This window comes from Sinocyclocheilus grahami, unplaced genomic scaffold, assembly GCF_001515645.1.
Source record: "Sinocyclocheilus grahami isolate Dianchi unplaced genomic scaffold, SAMN03320097.WGS_v1.1 scaffold73.1, whole genome shotgun sequence".
NCBI classification, from domain to species: Eukaryota; Metazoa; Chordata; class Actinopteri; order Cypriniformes; family Cyprinidae; genus Sinocyclocheilus; species Sinocyclocheilus grahami.
The window spans coordinates 1,146,249-1,164,798 of NW_015505252.1; the positions used below are offsets into that span (position 1 = coordinate 1,146,249).

An 18,550-nucleotide genomic window follows, 5' to 3' on the forward strand; every position below is an offset into this window, starting at 1 on the left:
ATGGTCAGAAAATATTTAGTACATAAATTTGTTAGTTGGGATGGGAAACGCAGGGCCAACAAAACAACCCAAAAAAGCAGTGTTGTTATTGTTAACTAAAAACTAAAATTATTAACGAAATCATGAAATCATTTTAAGCTGCAGAAAACTTCTAAAAACTGTAATAAAAATTTATTGAAACTATAAACAACTAATAAAACCCCCCCAAAAAGCACATAAAATGAGCAAAATTTAAACTAAAATGAAAACCGAAAAAAAAAGCAAATACAATCTCATTCAAAATATGAATAAATACTAACCATATATAAATCATAATAACATAACACTTGACGTTCTTCACTCTGCATGAAAGGAAGAAAAATGGACAGCAAACATCACTCTGAGCAATAATCATCAAAGAAAAGGACAAACACTTCACGTTACACCCCTTCTCAGTTTATTTTCAGTTGCATAAAAACAAAACAATCGCTGACATCTTTGAATGAGCCCAGATCAACAGTTTGGTCAGCTGACAAGGTTGCCACATCTGCTTTGCATGTCAATAAGATGCAAATTAAGATGATCAGCATTCAATAGTCTGGTGGGTCGCAACACTGAAGAAGTCAAAGGTCACATGATGCCTGCTGCTTGAATGGGGCGGAGCCTAAAACAAACCCTGATGATGCTGAGAGCAAATCAAAGGAAACTCTAAAATACAAAAACAACAACTGAAATCATGTTTGAAAGACAAACACACACTCACCGAACATCAGCTATTCAGTATACATGTATAAAATCACTCTATGAGGGGCAATCTGACCATTAAAATCTAAAGAAAAAATGGCAAAATCATATTTTGCATGAAGAAAACTTCAATCTAGTTCATGCTAAATATTTAAATAGTTTTTTCTTTAAGATTTCGGGTGAAATATGAACCAGATTCAACCCCTTATGTGTGCGTTTGTCTTTTCATGTGGATTCTTGATGCAAGACAGAAAATACACAAACCCCAAACCGGCCGGCAAACCACGAGGTTCTGCGTGTGTTTCCTCCCCTAAATTAAGCTGGAGGCCACAGACTACGCAAAAAAAGTTCAAAAACACTTCCTATGTTCCTCCTCATGGTCTAAAATTCATATTCATATGCCGTTTACAAGATTACATGTACTGTAGCTTATTTATAACTAGATGACTGTGTTAAATCAATTATCGTCAAAGCCAGAGAAATCGACATGTAATAGCTAGATATACCGTTAAAAGATTCGACCACCATCCTCGGCAAACAAATTTAGTTCAAAGTAAATAGTTTTAAATAGAATGACTTGCAAAAAACAACCACGGCAAAATGGCCTATATACTCAACAGCCATTGTTGTTTAATTTCATTTCGATTCATGCTCGATTTTTTATGTTTTTCGACATCTCACATTGTCTATTTAGGAAGCTGAACGTCGCAGGGCGATAAAAAGAAAATGGTCTTCGCTGCACAGGCCTTTCTATCAGCTAGAGATTCAACTCGCAGGGGTTTCGAAGGCCACTATTTTCTCCCAAAAAACCTGATTCTACGAATCATTCTAGCAAGAAGTGTTCGACTAACATTCGAAATCCTCCACAACCTGCATCACTTTTTACATACACGTTTATCTTCTTTTTATTTTACATTTTTTAAAGCAATCGCCTTAAAACAGTGCAAAACGAAAGTAATCCCATGCAACAGATCTACGACTAAAAACATACAAACCTCATTCGTGAAAAACGAGTAGGTGAATCATTCAACAACGCAACGTTACGAATGATTCGTGTTCCGCTCGCATTTCACAAACGAAGACATTTTTTAAAGCAATCGCCTTAAAACAGTGCAAAACGAAAGTAATCCCGTGCAACAGATCTACGACTAAAAACATACAAACCTCATTCGTGAAAAACGAGTAGGTGAATCATTCAACAACGCAACGTTACGAATGATTCGTGTTCCGCTCGCATTTCACAAACGAAGCCTATTACGTGGACATTTATACGTTTTGTAAAAAAACGCGACTTCGAGAGAAAAAGAAAGTAATAATAATAATAACAATAATGCATAATATTAAGGACACTATAACACATTATAAACAGGGATGCGGCCCGAGACGGAACGAGAACAGGAAACTCAAGCGATCCGACTGATGTTCATGAAGAACCTGACCACTTCATGTTGAATGTCCTCTCACACACACACTAAAGTGTGTCTCCCCATCTGCTGTGTGTGTGTGTGTGTGTGTGTGTGAGACAAAATAAAGGCTCGCTCCTGTAGAGTCAGCGTGACTCCAGCTGGACGACCCTGTCGGCCGACGGCTCCTGGGGGGTGAACGGGACGGATGGATGAAGAGCAGCCCCCGGGCCAAAGAAAAGACGCAAGAGCTCGTCCAGTCTCTGGGGCTCACAATTCCACCAGAGAATATCTGACAACAAAATCAAAAGAAAAAAATAGAACAGGGAATTTTGATTTTGCTTAAAGAAAATGAAGCCTATTTTGAGGAACATTAAGACTTTGTGCACATTGGCATTATTTCCATGAATATTAAGCACATACCTACAATTACCCCCAAAAGTGGTTAATTAAAATATATTAAAATGATGCATAAAAAAAATCTCAAGAAAAAAAACAGATTTAGGAAAGTGCTTAACTATGATGAAAATAATGCAAAAAATGTAATAATTAAAAACAGAAAAAAAAAACATCTTTAAGAATTTTATTTTTTGCTTAATATTTTCAGGAACAATAAGAATTGCTGCACTGTGTCAATTCTCATGAATATTTGTAACCCAAATTCTCAAAAACACAAAACAACAATATATATATAATTCTCAAAATTAATATAATGCAAAAATAAATGATGTATTAATAAAATTGTAACATTTATGAGGGTGTTTTTTTGGTGCTTATTAAATAGTTGTGAAAAGACTAATTTGAGTTAAATTTAAAACATTTAATGAAATTATTTCATTCTCAAAATTATCATAATTACTCGAATGCAAAAAAAAGTATTCATTTATTAATTAAAATGTAAAGTATTTATGCATCATGATCAATTTTGGGGAAGGAAGATGTGCTTAATTGTCAGGAAGAAGTAAAAATACAAAATTAAATGAATCTCATTCTGAAAATGATTATTGTTAATGCAAAATAATAATGTACTAATGAAATTGTAATTGTAGTAATAAAAGTATTTATGCGTCATGATAGATTTTGGGGTGGAAATGTGCTTGACTGTGATGAAAATAACGATACAATGCAAAAAAAATAAAAAATGTAAAAAAATTCTTAAAATTATTATTATTATGCAAAATATAATGATTTATTAATTCAAGTGTATTTTTGCATCGTGATAATTTTTTTAGTGGGTTGGAATGTGCATAGTTGTGAAAATAATGACAAATTTTAAAAAAGATTAAAAATAGGCTTCATTTTTATGCCAAATAAAAAAACATTTACGCCAGATTTTTTCTTTTGATTTTTTACATTTGTATTTATTTTCTTCGGTGTCGGTTTAGTCTGGAAAGCGTGAGACAGTGACTGGCGTCTGCACGCATGCGTCTAATGACTGTCTGGTTTCACGTCTGGCTCACCTCATGAATATGCAGATGTGAAGTGTGAACATGTACATATTAATTTCAATCTGCATATTTTACCCTCTGACCTCTGACCCAGCCCCATATCCCATAATGCCTCATGTCTCATCCATCCACACCCGATTCTATCCTCCTATTACAGAAAGCTTGTGTGTGTTGTAGTGTGTCCGTGGCCTCTGTGGTTGGTTTGCGTGTCTCTTAATGCGTTTCTGGATGGTTGTGTTGTGGTTCGCAGTGGTCAGGGCCTCCAGCGGTGCGTGTGCGTCACACGGTGAGCTTCTGGATGGTTCTGTTGTAGTAGGCGGTGGTCAGCGCCTCCAGCGGGGTCCAGTGGTGAGCGTGGAGCTCGATGACCTCCATCAGGAGTGAGCGCGTCAGCTGAGACTCAGACGGACACAGCATCTTATCCCGCACGGCCGCCAGCAGCTCTGTCATCATCTCAGGAAGCTGCTCCTCCAGTAACCGGCCGGTGCTCTGGAGCTGCAAGAACAACCACAGAGAGAAACATGACTGACAAATCCTCCCAAATATTACCGACTTTCTCTGTTCTCTTAACAAAATGATTATCCCAGAAAAGGTGTGAAACTGACTGTGTGGCACCACAAATAAATGCATTTTTAAATAAATAAATAATTTAATAAATTGTGTGTATATATATATATACACACACACACACACGCACACACATATACACACACACACACATATCCTATCACAGAGATTTTAAAGTATAATTGTAATGCTAAATAATGGCACAATGCAAAAGTCTTAAAAATAGAAAATTAATTACATTTGTTAAATTTCATTTTCTTAAATTAACAATTAATAAATATTTATAAAAATCGAATTCTCAAATGTATTATTATTACTCTGAAAAAGTGTGAAATTGTGATGTGTTTGTCATTGCACCACAAAATAAATAAATATAAACAATTAAAAATAAATAATTGATTAATTAACTTAATTGAAAACTTTATAAAATGGATATTTAAAAAATAAATAAAATTATATATATAAATTATCTCAGTTTTTAAAAGTATAATCCCAATACTAAATCTTCAAAACAGAAAATATGACTTTTTAAAAAAAATGTATTTGATTAAATTCATTAAATATAAAAATGTAATTATCAAAATGATCATCATTGCTTTAAAACAGTGTGAAAATGTGAAACTTCTTTTGTGATCTCTCTCTCTATATAAATATATGATGATGCAAAAAAACAAAAAAAACAATTAAAATGCATTGCTATCATTACTCTAATGCAAAAAATTATGTATTAATGCAATTGTCAATTGTCAGTATTTATGTATTGCATTATGCATCACTTGTGTGATGTCATTATGAGACTAGGGTTTAAATGTCATGAATATAAGGTCACAAAAAAATAGGGTTCATTTTCTTCATGCAAAATATATTTAGAGGTGACCGGACACGCTTCATGTGAGCTTCACACTGAGGCTGGAGCTGAAATGACTGTCTGTGCACTGACAGCACGTCTCGGATGCGGTGCATCAACATTTACTCCAAATATCCTGTAATACTACTTTAAAGCGGGGTGGTGAAAGACAGACAAAGAGAGGCAGGAATCACTGAGTGGTTTCTGAGAGGAAATAAGATGTTCAAAGTGAGATGGACACACTCAGGCTCAAGCAAGGGTCAGAGGTCAACTCCACAGGGGGCACAGAGAAACAGATGCTAGTCTGAGAGAGAGAGAGAGAGAGAGAGACTGGAGGGAAGCCGCCGGATGTCCAGACAAACTGTCTGCTGATGATCCGTTTTGTGGGCAGATGGGACATCATCTACTGGATGCATGGAGCCACACTCAAGTACACACTTAAGTATTTGTATATTACAAATATTATTTATTTATTTACTTACTTGTGGTGCAATGACAAACTCACACTTTTTTTTTTTTAGAGTAATTATAATTTTGAGAATTTTTATACTTTTTTAAATTAATTTAATAAAATGAAATAAAAATGTAATAAATTCATAACATTTTCTATTTTTGAGATTTTTTGCATTGCGCCATCATTTACTGTTTATCTTAATATATAAGTCTTATAATTGTTTTAGAATTTAAATATATTTGATACATAAAAAATATACATGTACACAATTTTTTTTCCCATTTTAAAAATAAATGGGAAAAATAAATGAAAAAATAAAATATAAATTTTTATAAATGTTAGATATAAATGCATCTTTTATTATTCAATTTTTATCTTCTGAAATAAACAAATATATTCATTTAGTTTTTTTGTTTATTTTATAACTAAATAACTAACTAAATAAATAAATAGGTAATTTATTCCCTTTCAACAGACAAAAAATGAAAAAATATAAACATAAAAATATACATTTTATTTATATATTTAAATATTCTATTTTTTCATTATTATTTCTCTTTGAAATGGAAAATATGTATTCTATATTTATTTTATAAAAATAAAAATAATTTTATTTTTCAAAAGATAATGTTATTTTCATCTAGCCTTTGATGTGAATAAATGCTGGTAAGCCTGGCCACTGAAAACACATCTAAAGACTTCTGCGTTCTGCTCAGCTGAACACAAGAGCACGAGCCCTCTCACAGCTGTAAACAACTGAGAAAACAAACCAAACGGAAGGAAAAGAAACAACCAGATAAAACAGCTTGCATTTCATGTGAAAGCATCTTCCTCTGAAGCAGTTGATCAGAGCCAGTCAGACGAGGGTTTGGGCCGGTCTCTGGTTCATCATGAATGTGTTAAACTCACCTCCATCGAACAGCAGAGCACCGCGTCCTCCTTCACCTCCGGAGACTCCAGCAGCTAAAACACAGAAAACACACCAATCACAGTCAAGCAGTTCCTAAAACATTCAACATCTTCAGTACATTCACATTTATGCATTTGGGAGATGATCTTATCCACTGCATCCATTGAGTCTATATTTAAGTCAAGACATTACAGATGAACAGAATAAAAACTGAAACTAATATATATTACTATTATTATCAAAAACTATGATCACTAGATATTATTATTATTATTATAGAAACCTTGGTTTTATGATATTCTTAAACAACAATAATACTAATGCTAAAACTAATAATAATAATAATAAGTATTAATATATGTATTACTATTATTATCAAAAACTATGATCACTAGATATTATTATTATTATTATTATTATTATAGAAACCTTGGTTTTATGATATTCTTAAACAACAATAATACTAATACTAAAACTAATAATAATAATAATAATTATTATTATTTGTATTATTAGTAGTATTATTGTATTTGTTGCTGTTGTTAGTACTACTACCACTAATAATAATAATAATAATAATAAGTATTAATATATGTATTACTATTATTATCATTATCATCACATATTTACATATTATTATTTTTATTATTAGTAGTAGTAGTAGTATTTTCAGTCAGGTCAATTTTGAGATTATACTATTATTACTACTACTACTAATGATGATGATGATGATGATGATAATATATTATTATTATTATAAAAGAAATCTTGGTTTTATGATATTCCTTTATTATTATTATAAAATGATTATTATTATTATTGTATTTGTTGCTGTTGTTACCACAACTACTACTACAAATACGTAATAAGTATTAAGATATGTATTATTATTATTATAAATAACCCATTTTAATCCTCATTATTATTGTTGTTGTTGTTAATAATAATAAAAAGAATAATAGTTATTATTAGTAGTACTACAGGGTAAAATAAAAGACATAACTAATATAAAGTATAATAATTAGTTGGTTAATCACTGTACACTAAGACAATGTTTTACATCTCGGAAACTGCATGAAACTAAACTCATGTTTTTTCCTGTAGGGCTCGAGCAACTAGTACATGCATCATTAATCTGCATTCTTCTCTTCAGCTTCAGGAGGTCACTAAAAGAATAATAGTTATTATTAGTAATACTACAGGGTAAAATAAAAGACATAACTAATATAAAATATAATAACTAGTTGGTTAATCACTGTACACTAAGACAATGTTTTACATCTCGGAAACTGCATGAAACTATGTTTTTTCCTGTAGGGCTCGAGCAACTAGTACATGCATCATTAATCTGCATTCTTCTCTTCAGCTTCAGGAGGTCACTGCCGGTAATCCAGACGTATATACAGACCACACATCACTGCACCAATCATCTTTCACTTCCTCTTTCACTGTTCCTCAAAAACCACCAGCCGACAGACGCCAGCGAGAGCAATATCAGTCTGAACCCCAGACGACTGCTGCGACAGACAGACTGACAGACAGAAAAGCGCTGGCTCTGACCACAAACACAGAAGTGCAACTCACTCAACAGGACAAATACACTTTATCATTCTGCAGCTGAGCCTGAATCTGCATTCTTCTCTTCAGCTTCAGGAGGTCACTGCCGGTAATCCAGACGTATATACAGACCACACATCACTGCACCAATCATCTTTCACTTCCTCTTTCACTGTTCCTCAAAAACCACCAGCCGACAGACGCCAGCGAGAGCAATATCAGTCTGAACCCCAGACGACTGCTGCGACAGACAGACTGACAGACAGAAAAGCGCTGGCTGTGTGTGTGTGCACAGAAGTGCAACTCACTCAACAGGACAAATACACTTTATCATTCTGCAGCTGAGCCTGACGCAAGACTTATTTCTGTGTGTGATAGGCAATTTTCAACGGAAAACAGAACAGTTTATTTTGGTGCAAAGATGATCAATGCATGGATGCAATTAAAACGAAGGAAAAGAAAAGCACCTGTATACTTCAATAAGCAAACAAATGCATGCATTTAGCATCTATTAATGTTCCTAGCGTTATGCATTTCACAACATTGTGACTATATTTGCATCCTGCAGTCTGGTTTCCCATATGATCGGCTGCCTCTTCCCGTAGCAGACACGATTATGTCATTTGACGTTATGTAAGAATGTTCTTTTGGTCTTGGCTAACGTGTTTGTGTAATGCAGAATTGCTGATATGACCCAGAGACACATGAACTCTGTTCAAATCATGATAACTCATTAATGACTCAGTGATTCATTCAGAAATGAGCCGACAGTTCTTCTTTTGCAATTAGTATTTCTACAGCTTTTTTGAGTGACGACACTGCACTAAAAACACACACTAGATATGAATTATAACTAGAGATGATTCTGGATATTGACTGGGTCTTCACATTTAAAAAAATCCTGGTTTTACAATATTCCTTTATTATTATTATTATACTAATAAAATGTATTAAAACATTATTATTATTATTATATTTGTTGTTAATAATAATAATAAAATTGCTAATAATATTATTATTAATATGTAATAATCTGTATTACTATTATTATTACTATTGCTAACAATATTTTATTATTTTAAACAGGAATTTCATACAACCAAAATATTATTAATTTATTTTTTACATTTTTATACAAGCACCTTATGTGCAGCACCTTATTTGACATAAAATAAAAATGCAGTGTTTTGTTGTAACTTAACTGTTATACTGTATTTTTATTGGATTACATTATTTAAAAAAATTATTCAATTGTTAAAGTTTTATGAATTCAGTCCATAACACATTTTTTAACTGAGATAAATACAATAAATAAAACAAAGAATACAATTATCTAAACAATCTGAATTAATGGGGCCCTAAATGAATGTTTCCTTTAAACAAACAAACTATGATTACATTCATAAGGTTTAACAAAAATGTGGAATGTATTTCCTTCTCTATTAGTGGTATAAAATGAATGTTGTGTGTATATATATTTATATAAAATCATATGGAAAAACATATTGTAATAATATTTTTGGCCATATCGCCCAGCCCTAACTATTAGTGGTGTTTTCTAAGTCAAAATTCCCCATTACTATTCCTCTTAAGAATTAAACTTGTGTTTTCAAACTTGTACAGCTATCACGTGACTTCAGATGATACATGGACAACTTTAATCATACGTTCATGGTGTTTTTGCTCCTTTTTTGGAGCTCTCGCCCCTGAAGGTGTGTGTGTGTGTGTGTGTGTGTGCAAGCGTCTGAAGAGATTTACTGAGACGACTAGCAGAGCGGCAGGCGGGGAAAAGCGATCGGGCAGTGACACAGGCAGCCCTTTGTGAGGCAGGGGGCCTGCAGGGGCTGATCAAAGCTGACGCGAGCGGCTCTGGACTCTGTCTCAGAAAACAGCTGACAGCTCCCGCACAAAGCCACAAAAACCAGGAATCTCATTCAAACAGACTCGCTCTCAAAATATACTTCCCTTCACTCATGGTGACCACAACAGCAGATATTTATACAGATCAGCTACTTTAAGAGCCACAACCTACACTTGTTTGCCTAATGTTTACCTATAATGTTACTCAGAGTTCTTACAAACAGGTGGTTACTGTTCCTTTAAGACTTTGTATGTAATTGGCCTCTTATGACTGGCTAATCTTCCAACCTATTACAGTATGTATGTCTACATACGACATCACTCTTTGGTTTCAAAAGACAATATGACGCCTTTACTTTTGGTCTTGGTTCTGTATAAAATGAAAGGTAACTTGCAAGCAGTGATTCTTCAGAGAAACATGAAAAAATGCCAGAATAATCTTTGCTAACATGAGCAAATGTCAATTAGTGAGATGTTAAACAGACGGCAGATCTGGCCTGTTTGTTACGGCAAAGCTCTGCTGTTCTGTATCTAGTCAAATGCAAAAAATACTGTATTTGTTGAGAAAATCAGTGTCAAAATGACAGTACAGCCTGCAGTTAATGTTAAAGAGTCTTGCATGGTTCCCAAATTTATATGACTTCCAATCGTTTCCGAGTACTGGATGTTTAAAATAAAATGAAATGAAGTGGAAAAAAAAAAAAAAAAAAGTAGTAGTAAAAAAAAAAAGTTTAAAAAAGTAAAAAAGTGCAAGGATGCATTAAATTATTCAAAAATTACAGTGAACACAAAGTAAACGCTATCGTATTTTTATCACCGTTTTCACAAAAATATGAGTGGCAAAAACTATTTTCAACATAATAATATAATAATCAGATAATAATAAGAATTGTTTCTTGAGCAGTAAATCACCATATTATTTCTGAAGGATCGTGTGACACTGAAGACTGGAGTAATGATGCTGAAAATTCAGCTTTGATCACAGAAATAAATTACGTTTTACAATATATTCACATAGAAAACAGCTATTTTAAATTGCAACAATACTTTACAATATTACCGTTTTTACTGTATTTTTGATCAAATAAATACAGCCTTGATGAGAAGAGACTTCTTGTAAAAAAAAAAAACATTTAAAAAATCTTACCGACACACAAACTTTTAAACAGTATATATACAGTGGGTACGGAAAGTATTCAGACCCCCTTAAATTTTTCACTCTTTGTTATATTGCAGCCATTTGCTAAAATCATTTAAGTTAATTTTTTTCCTCATTTAATGTACACACAGCACCCCATTATATATATATATATATATATATATATATATATGTTACAAATTTCACAATAGAGACTTTCTTGACTGTAAGATTTCTTTATATTCATGACATTTCCAGCCTTAAAAATCCCAGATATCTTCAGGTTTTCCTCAACTAAGGAAATCTGTTTTTAAACTTTTCTCTTTATAATAAAATTTCACCTGCAAAGACTGAAGGACCCTTACATGCCAGCATATTATAATAGAAAACCAGCCAACAAATATCCAAAATATCATTTCCAGAGAAACTGTCTGAATACATGACAAGCTACAGCAGACGTGAATCCATGGCCCGCGGCGTTTGAAGGAGTGAAAGTGTATATTGGTGTCTGGAGGGATCTAGTCCTGGTGGTCTGGGGTCTCTAGAGAACCGGCTGCTTTAGGTCTAGAGTTATACAGTCCATAATGACGTCCCCGGAGACAGAAACCACCTCAAACTAACCCCACACACAACACACGTCCACATCACAATCAACATCCACCATCAGACAGACTGTGATCAGCTCCCTACAGACAAAATTAACATGATCCTACATGGTCAAACTCTCCAATACCACTAAGAGACGCATTTAATGATTATATGCATGTCTAAAAACCAATCCTTTAATAATGCAAATAAAACCTTTCATTTTCTGCATTTCTCCTCTTCTCTAGCTTGCTTCCTAAACTAGTTGTGTCATAAACCTGCCATTTAATCGTATATTACGAATATTGTTGGCTCTTTGACTAATTGCTTGTTCTTCTCTTGTAAGTCACTTTGGATAAAAATGTCTGCGAAATGCATAAATTTAATGCTGCTTTCTTTGACTCTGAAAAATTGTTTATTTAAAAAAATGAGTCACCCGCAATGCTGACTCACATCACAGAAACACAGAAAAAACATTATTGCTGCAAGTGCAATGAATGTGCAAATGTCTAAATCAAAAACACAAACCAAAAACTTCAGCTTTCCTTTTGCATTTACATCTCGAGTTCTCTCTTATAATCTTTGATTGATGATTTCAGGACACAATCACAATCTCATAACATAAATAAAAATGTATATTTTTGTAAAATATAATATAAAGAATATAAAATAAAGTATAAAATATTATATTATAAAATTTTATATAATATATTATAATATAAAATAACATGGATTATATATATATATATATATATATAAATTATTATATTTTTTAAAAATACATTAAAATATAATTATAATATAATTTATATATGTATCAAAATATAATATAATAAATATATATCATATTATAATTCATATTTATTAAAATATAATATAATGTATTAATATATTATATTATATTATATAGGATTGTTTTAAAGACAAAATTCAACAATTTTAAACAATTCTTTGAGCAAAATTTTACAAGTTCATTGTTTAAGAGGTAATTCTACATTTTTCCTAGATAAGAATTAAAAGTAGATACAGTTTAGAAGAATTTCAAAACAATTAGTGAATTGTGTAGAATGTAATTGTTCTCTGTAAAAATAATTGTAATAAACATAATCGGAGAAGAAATTGCATTTTTATTTCAATGCATCACTTGCTGTTTCGTTGCAATTGCTCGCGAAATTTACTCTCAATTTCTGCATGAAAATTGTTTCAACACAACTTTTTTAATGTAGGTCCTCCATTGAGAAAACAGTGCATACAAAGTGCTTTTAGAGACTAAGTTTTAAAATATGTCATGCATATGAGTCCTAACTATGTAAAAGTGACAAAACTGCACAAAAGGATCCAACAAAAGGGTTTGAGAAGATCAGAGGCGAGTCCAAGCCTTCAGCTCCAGCAGCTTCCAAATGAACAACAGACGGTCTCTTTTCTCCCTCCCTCCATTCATCCTGTCTTTTATTTTCTCCCACACCCTCAGTGCTCCAATACACCTGTCAGCTCCAAACTGCAGCTGGATCACCAGTAATTAAGCAACCTGCTCTGCCGGTCCACCGCGCACACAACACACACTTCACACCTGGCTGAGACGGGCCTGTAAACACACCGTAAACGCTGTCACACACCGACACAAAGTGCCTGTTAGGACTCTCAGAACATCGTGTCGGGACGTGCCGAAACGAGAGACGAATGTGATGTTAATCCGGCTGCACTCTTGAATAGCGGCATTCATACGGCACAAACACACGCTGCACTCTCACCCAGATCACGGCTCTTTGATGAAGAATCAAACTCTGGCTTTTGACGGATCGCATCTGTCATCACCTGAACAACTGACAGGATTCATCGCAGACAGGGAAGCCCTATTCAACAGCCATTCAGGCTTTTCACCAGACAAAAAACATCTTTAAGTCTTAAAGGCATCGGATTATGAAAAAACTCATTTTTCCTGATCTTTTGAAATGAAAGAGTTTGATATTTTGTAAAAAAAAATTAAAAAACAAAAAAAAACTTTTACACCTCAAAACAATCTTGCCAGGAGAGCTGACAGGATTTATCGAAAATTATTATTATTATTATATAAAATAACAAAATACATATTCCTTTTGTAATATTTCACAGTAAATTAAAAATATTAGAGAATTATTATAAATATTACATAAAATATTAAACAAAATAAAATATATTCAATATATTGTAATATTTGTAAAAATTATTATTATTAGTCATCTTAATATATACATTTCATTCTTGACCAAATAACTAATGATAATGATATTATTTCTCCTATTATTTCTACTTCTATTATTATTACTACTATTATTTCACCCCCCAAAAACAATTTTTATTAACTATAACAAATATATTTTAATTATAATAATAATGATTATTAGTATCATTATGTAGTCATAGATATCTAAATCACATTTTTTGCTAAATAAGCACAACAAACTTTCTTTTTTTTTTTCTTTTTTTTTTACTGCATTTTAAATTGCAATTGCAATTTTATCTGGAGGAAAAAAAGGTAACTTTTTAGTTACTGAAATTCAGCTGCAAACTATATAAAATTCATTGCATTCATCAGAATTATTTAACAGAATTTAACAGAATTAAAAATATTTATTTACGGTTTTATTTTTCTTAATTTTATTTACAGTTATACTGTGTTCATAGCGCATACTCTTCAATTGAACCCACAAATATGGCAGCGCGCACTACAATGAAACTACAAGCATGCGTGTCAGATCTGCGTAAAGTTGAGCAGCGGCAGCTCTTAAAGTAATAGCAGCCAAATAACCGCATAACCAGCTGCTGTGATGTCTGTTAATCAAAGAACAAAAGAAAAAAGAGGAAAGTCAATAACTTTTGTAGCTTTAAGGATTCATCTACATTTAATTTAGAATTTAGTGTTTGATAACTTTATTCAATTTCTGTATATTTTCTACTTGCTGAAAGGCACAGTAAATATGATATTTATTATAATGGGTTTATGTAAAGATTGTGTTAAGTTCACTTAAATTAGAAGTTGTTATTTTATAAAGTCTAATAAATCGATAGCTCTTAATTACACGGCAATGTTAGTACAGTCAACACTACATATAGTCAATGGTTAAATATTAAGAAAAAAAAGAACAATTTCCTGGGACATGTGATACTCGCCTTCAGTCATAAAAAAAGATGCCATTAAACAAATATGAAAAATATACTGTCTTTACGTTGTTTCTACATTCATTTGAAGACTGAATGTGAAATTATTGCAATATAAAAGTATATTTAAAAACTTTAATGCTATGTTGGATTCATTTCGATTGATTTCAGGAAAAAAAAAGTGTGAATAATTAGTTAATTTTTTTTATCGATTGACAGCATTAATTTAAATACAAAACCATTCACATTTACACAAAAACCACACCTATTCAGTGTTCAGCACGGGCCGTCTATGGTGAGCTGATATACAGGAAATACATACTATTTCAAAACAGCATGTGCATCTCTGTCTGGCTGTTGTTCATTCCTCTTCCTCTCCGAGTTAACATGTCATTTTTATATCACACGTATCAGAGCGAGAGTGTGTAGCTGGTGACGTGTTGTGTAGTTTGTGTACCTCTCTCAGACAGGAGTATATGGGGCAGACCAGCACTCTGAACGGCTCTCCAGCACTGCTCCTCATGGTGCCGAACACTTCACACAGAAACGTGATGAAGCCTAGCCAGCACTCCACATCCGTCTGCTGCAGCTCCTCACGCCGCGTGAAGTCCCTCTGCAGACGCACAGAGAGAGATACACACATCAACACACACATAGAGACATACAGATGTTTAACATTCAATTTCCCAGCATCTACACTTGGATTCCTTGTGTTTTATTCTAGCTCTCTCAGTCAGGCAACTGCCGATCAAATCTGCTGGACATTTATAATTGATACCTAAATATTTGCTACCAGGAAAAATATAACGTTAACCTGGATCAGTGAAAGTGTGGCATAACATCATTCGAGAAATTATTCCTTTATTATATTGATATATATTGATATACTGTATATATACAACTGTATATATATATATGGTTTGTTGCTTGCTCATTTTTTACTTATTTATTTGTATATCATAATTCTCCTGTCTTATATATATATACAGTGGGTACGGAAAGTATCCAGACCTCCTTAAATTTTTCACTCTTTGTTATATTGCAGCCATTTGCTAAAATCATTTAAGTTAATTTTTTTTCCTCATTAATGTACACACAGCACCCCATATTGACAGAAAAACACAGAATTGTTGACATTTTTGCAGATTTATTAAAAAAGAAAAACTGAAATATCACATGGTCCTAAGTATTCAGACCCTTTGCTCAGTATTTAGTAGAAACACCCTTTTGATCTAATACAGCCATAAGTCTTTTTGGGAAAGATGCAACAAGTTCTTCACACCTGGATTTGGGGATCCTCTGCCATTCCCCCTTGCAGATCCTCTCCAGTTCTGTCAGGTTAGATGGTAAACGTTGGTGGACACCCATTTTTAGGTCTCTCCAGAGATGCTCAATTGGGTTTAAGTCAGGGCTCTGGCTGGGCCATTCAAGAACAGTCACAGAGTTGTTGTGAAGCCACTCCTTCATTATTTTAGCTGTGTGCTTAGGGTCATTGTCTTGTTGGAAGATAAACCTTCGGCCCAGTCTGAGGTCCTGAGCACTCGAGAAGGTTTTCGTCCAGGATATCCCTGTACTTGGCCGCATTCATCTTTCCCTCGATTGCAACCAGTCATCCTGTCCCTGCAGCTGAAAAACACCCCCACAGCATGATGCTGCCACCACCATGCTTCACTGTTGGGACAGGTGATGAGCAGTGCCTGGTTTTCTCCACACATACCGCTTAGAATTAAGGCCAAAAAGTTATATCTTGGTCTCACCAGACCAGAGAATCTTATTTCTCACCATCTCACAACTCCATGCGGGCTTTCATGTGTCTTGCACGGAGGAGAGGCTTCCGTCGGGCCACTCTGCCATAAAGCCCCGACTGGTGGAGGGCTGCAGTGATGGTTGACTTTCTAAAACTTTCTCCCATCTCCCGACTGCATCTCTGGAGCTCAGCCACACTGATCTTTGGGTTCTTCTTTACCTCTCTCACCAAGGCTCTTCCCCCCCGATAGCTCAGTTTGGCCGGACGGCCAGCTCTAGGAAGGGTTCTGGTCATCCCAAACGTCTTCCATTTAAGGAATGGAGGCCACTGTGCTCTTGGGAACCTTAAGTGCAGCAGAAATTTTTTTGTAACCTTGGCCAGATCTGTGCCTTGCCACAATTCTGTCTCTGAGCTCTTCAGGCAGTTCCTTTGACCTCATGATTCTCATTTGCTCTGACATGCACTGTGAGATGTAAGGTCTTATATAGACAGGTGTGTGGCTTTCCAAATCAAGTCCAATCAGTATAATCAAACACAGCTAGACTCAAATGAAGGTGTAGAACCATCTCAAGGATGATCAGAAGAAATGGACTGCTCATTTTTTACTTATTTATTTATTTGTATATCATAATTCTCCTGTCTTATATATATATATATATGGTTTGTATTTTTATGTATGCATGTATGCACGTATCTATCTATCTATCTATCTATCTATCTATCTATCTATCTAAGTTGAAAGTATTGGGCTTTGTTTGAGTTGTAAATGGTTAAAACTTTAATAAAAATAAATAAATACAAAAGATAAAATACAAATAAAAACCTAGCATGCAGACACATCACAAACTATACAAATGCATACCACGTATCTATCTATCTATCTATCTATCTATCTATCTATCTATGTAAGTTGAAAGTATTGGGCTTTGTTTGAGTTGTAAATGGTTAAAACGTTAATAAAAATAAATAAATACAAAAGATAAAATACAAATAAAAACCTAGCATGCAGACACATCACAAACTATACAAATGCATACCAAAAATCACAAACTGGCAATTTTAGAATCAACTAAATTCATTCAAAATAATATTTTTGATTATGACACAGAAAAAAATTCCACTGATTTGCAAAAAAAGGCCCAATAATACCTTGATGAGTTCAAAAATATATATATAAAAAACTTTACATCACATACAGCTAAACAGGAATACATAATAAATCTATAATTGCATATAAATATTAATAATAATAAAACACTGGTTCATACATAATGTTAGATTATGACACATCTTAAAAAATTCAATTGATTTGCAATAAATAAATAAAAAATAAAAAAATGAAAAAAATATACGTATACATATAAAATCAGCTTTAATTCACTTATCAAAATGACAAAAGAAGTCTTCAAACAAGTAGAAAATGTGGAATCAGGATTCGGCATATAATAATGAAATAATGTCATGCATGTGAAATTGGCAGGACTTGTGTGTTTGAGGCAGTTTTTCTACTGATTTAGTGACAATACAAGACAAATGGTCATAGAAAGCAAAAATGCTTTGAATTGCATCATATTTTTGTAAGAAAGTGTGACGCACTTGAGCAAAACAGCCACTATTTTTGGAATCAGCAGCTTAAAATTATTAACGAACACGTATTGGGTCTCATCCAGCAGATATGATGTGATGTGATGTTTATTAAGCTTCTGCAACAAAAATGCTGGAGAGATAGAGACATTGGAGGCATTTCTGGAAGATTTAGTTTTTACTTCAAATAGCATCTCATATGAGTGTATTCGTGGCAACCAGGCATTTAAAAAGCAGTGTTAGGTGTAAAACAAAAACATATGAACTATGAATGGACTTTCACACACACACTGGCAGCTCGTCTCTGTTCTCTGATAAGCCGTGTGTGTGTTTGAGACAGTTTGCTAAATGAGTCGCAGCAGACGTGTCCTTTCAGTGGGGTCAGAGACGCCCGCATCTGCGGATCTGCGTTACATAACCCCGTCAGAACGAAAGCGTCTGCTCCAGCATCAGGCGGGTGAAGAGCGCCGGTTTATGTGAGGACAAACCAGATGATTCATCCTCCTCAACACATGCAAAACTCCAGACTGATGCTCCACACGGGGTTAACGGGGTACTACACGTACAAAAAAATAATAATCAATAATAA

General features: G+C 33.6%; 1 protein-coding gene across 2 annotated transcripts in view; it reads right to left on the reverse strand.

The window, feature by feature from the left end:
* Nucleotides 1-3,345: 3,345 nt before the first annotated feature.
* The window catches only part of LOC107585656 (CBP80/20-dependent translation initiation factor-like), a 75,755-nt gene continuing 60,550 nt past the window's right edge, over nucleotides 3,346-18,550 (reverse strand). For both annotated transcript variants that reach the window (XM_016272770.1, XM_016272769.1), the window contains 3 exons: nucleotides 15,088-15,243; nucleotides 6,352-6,405; nucleotides 3,346-4,069 (listed from right to left, as the gene is read on the reverse strand). In XM_016272770.1, coding sequence (XP_016128256.1) covers nucleotides 3,854-4,069; nucleotides 6,352-6,405; nucleotides 15,088-15,243 — 426 coding nt within the window. In that variant the 3' untranslated portion in view covers nucleotides 3,346-3,853. The remainder of the gene's footprint in view (nucleotides 4,070-6,351; nucleotides 6,406-15,087; nucleotides 15,244-18,550) is intronic.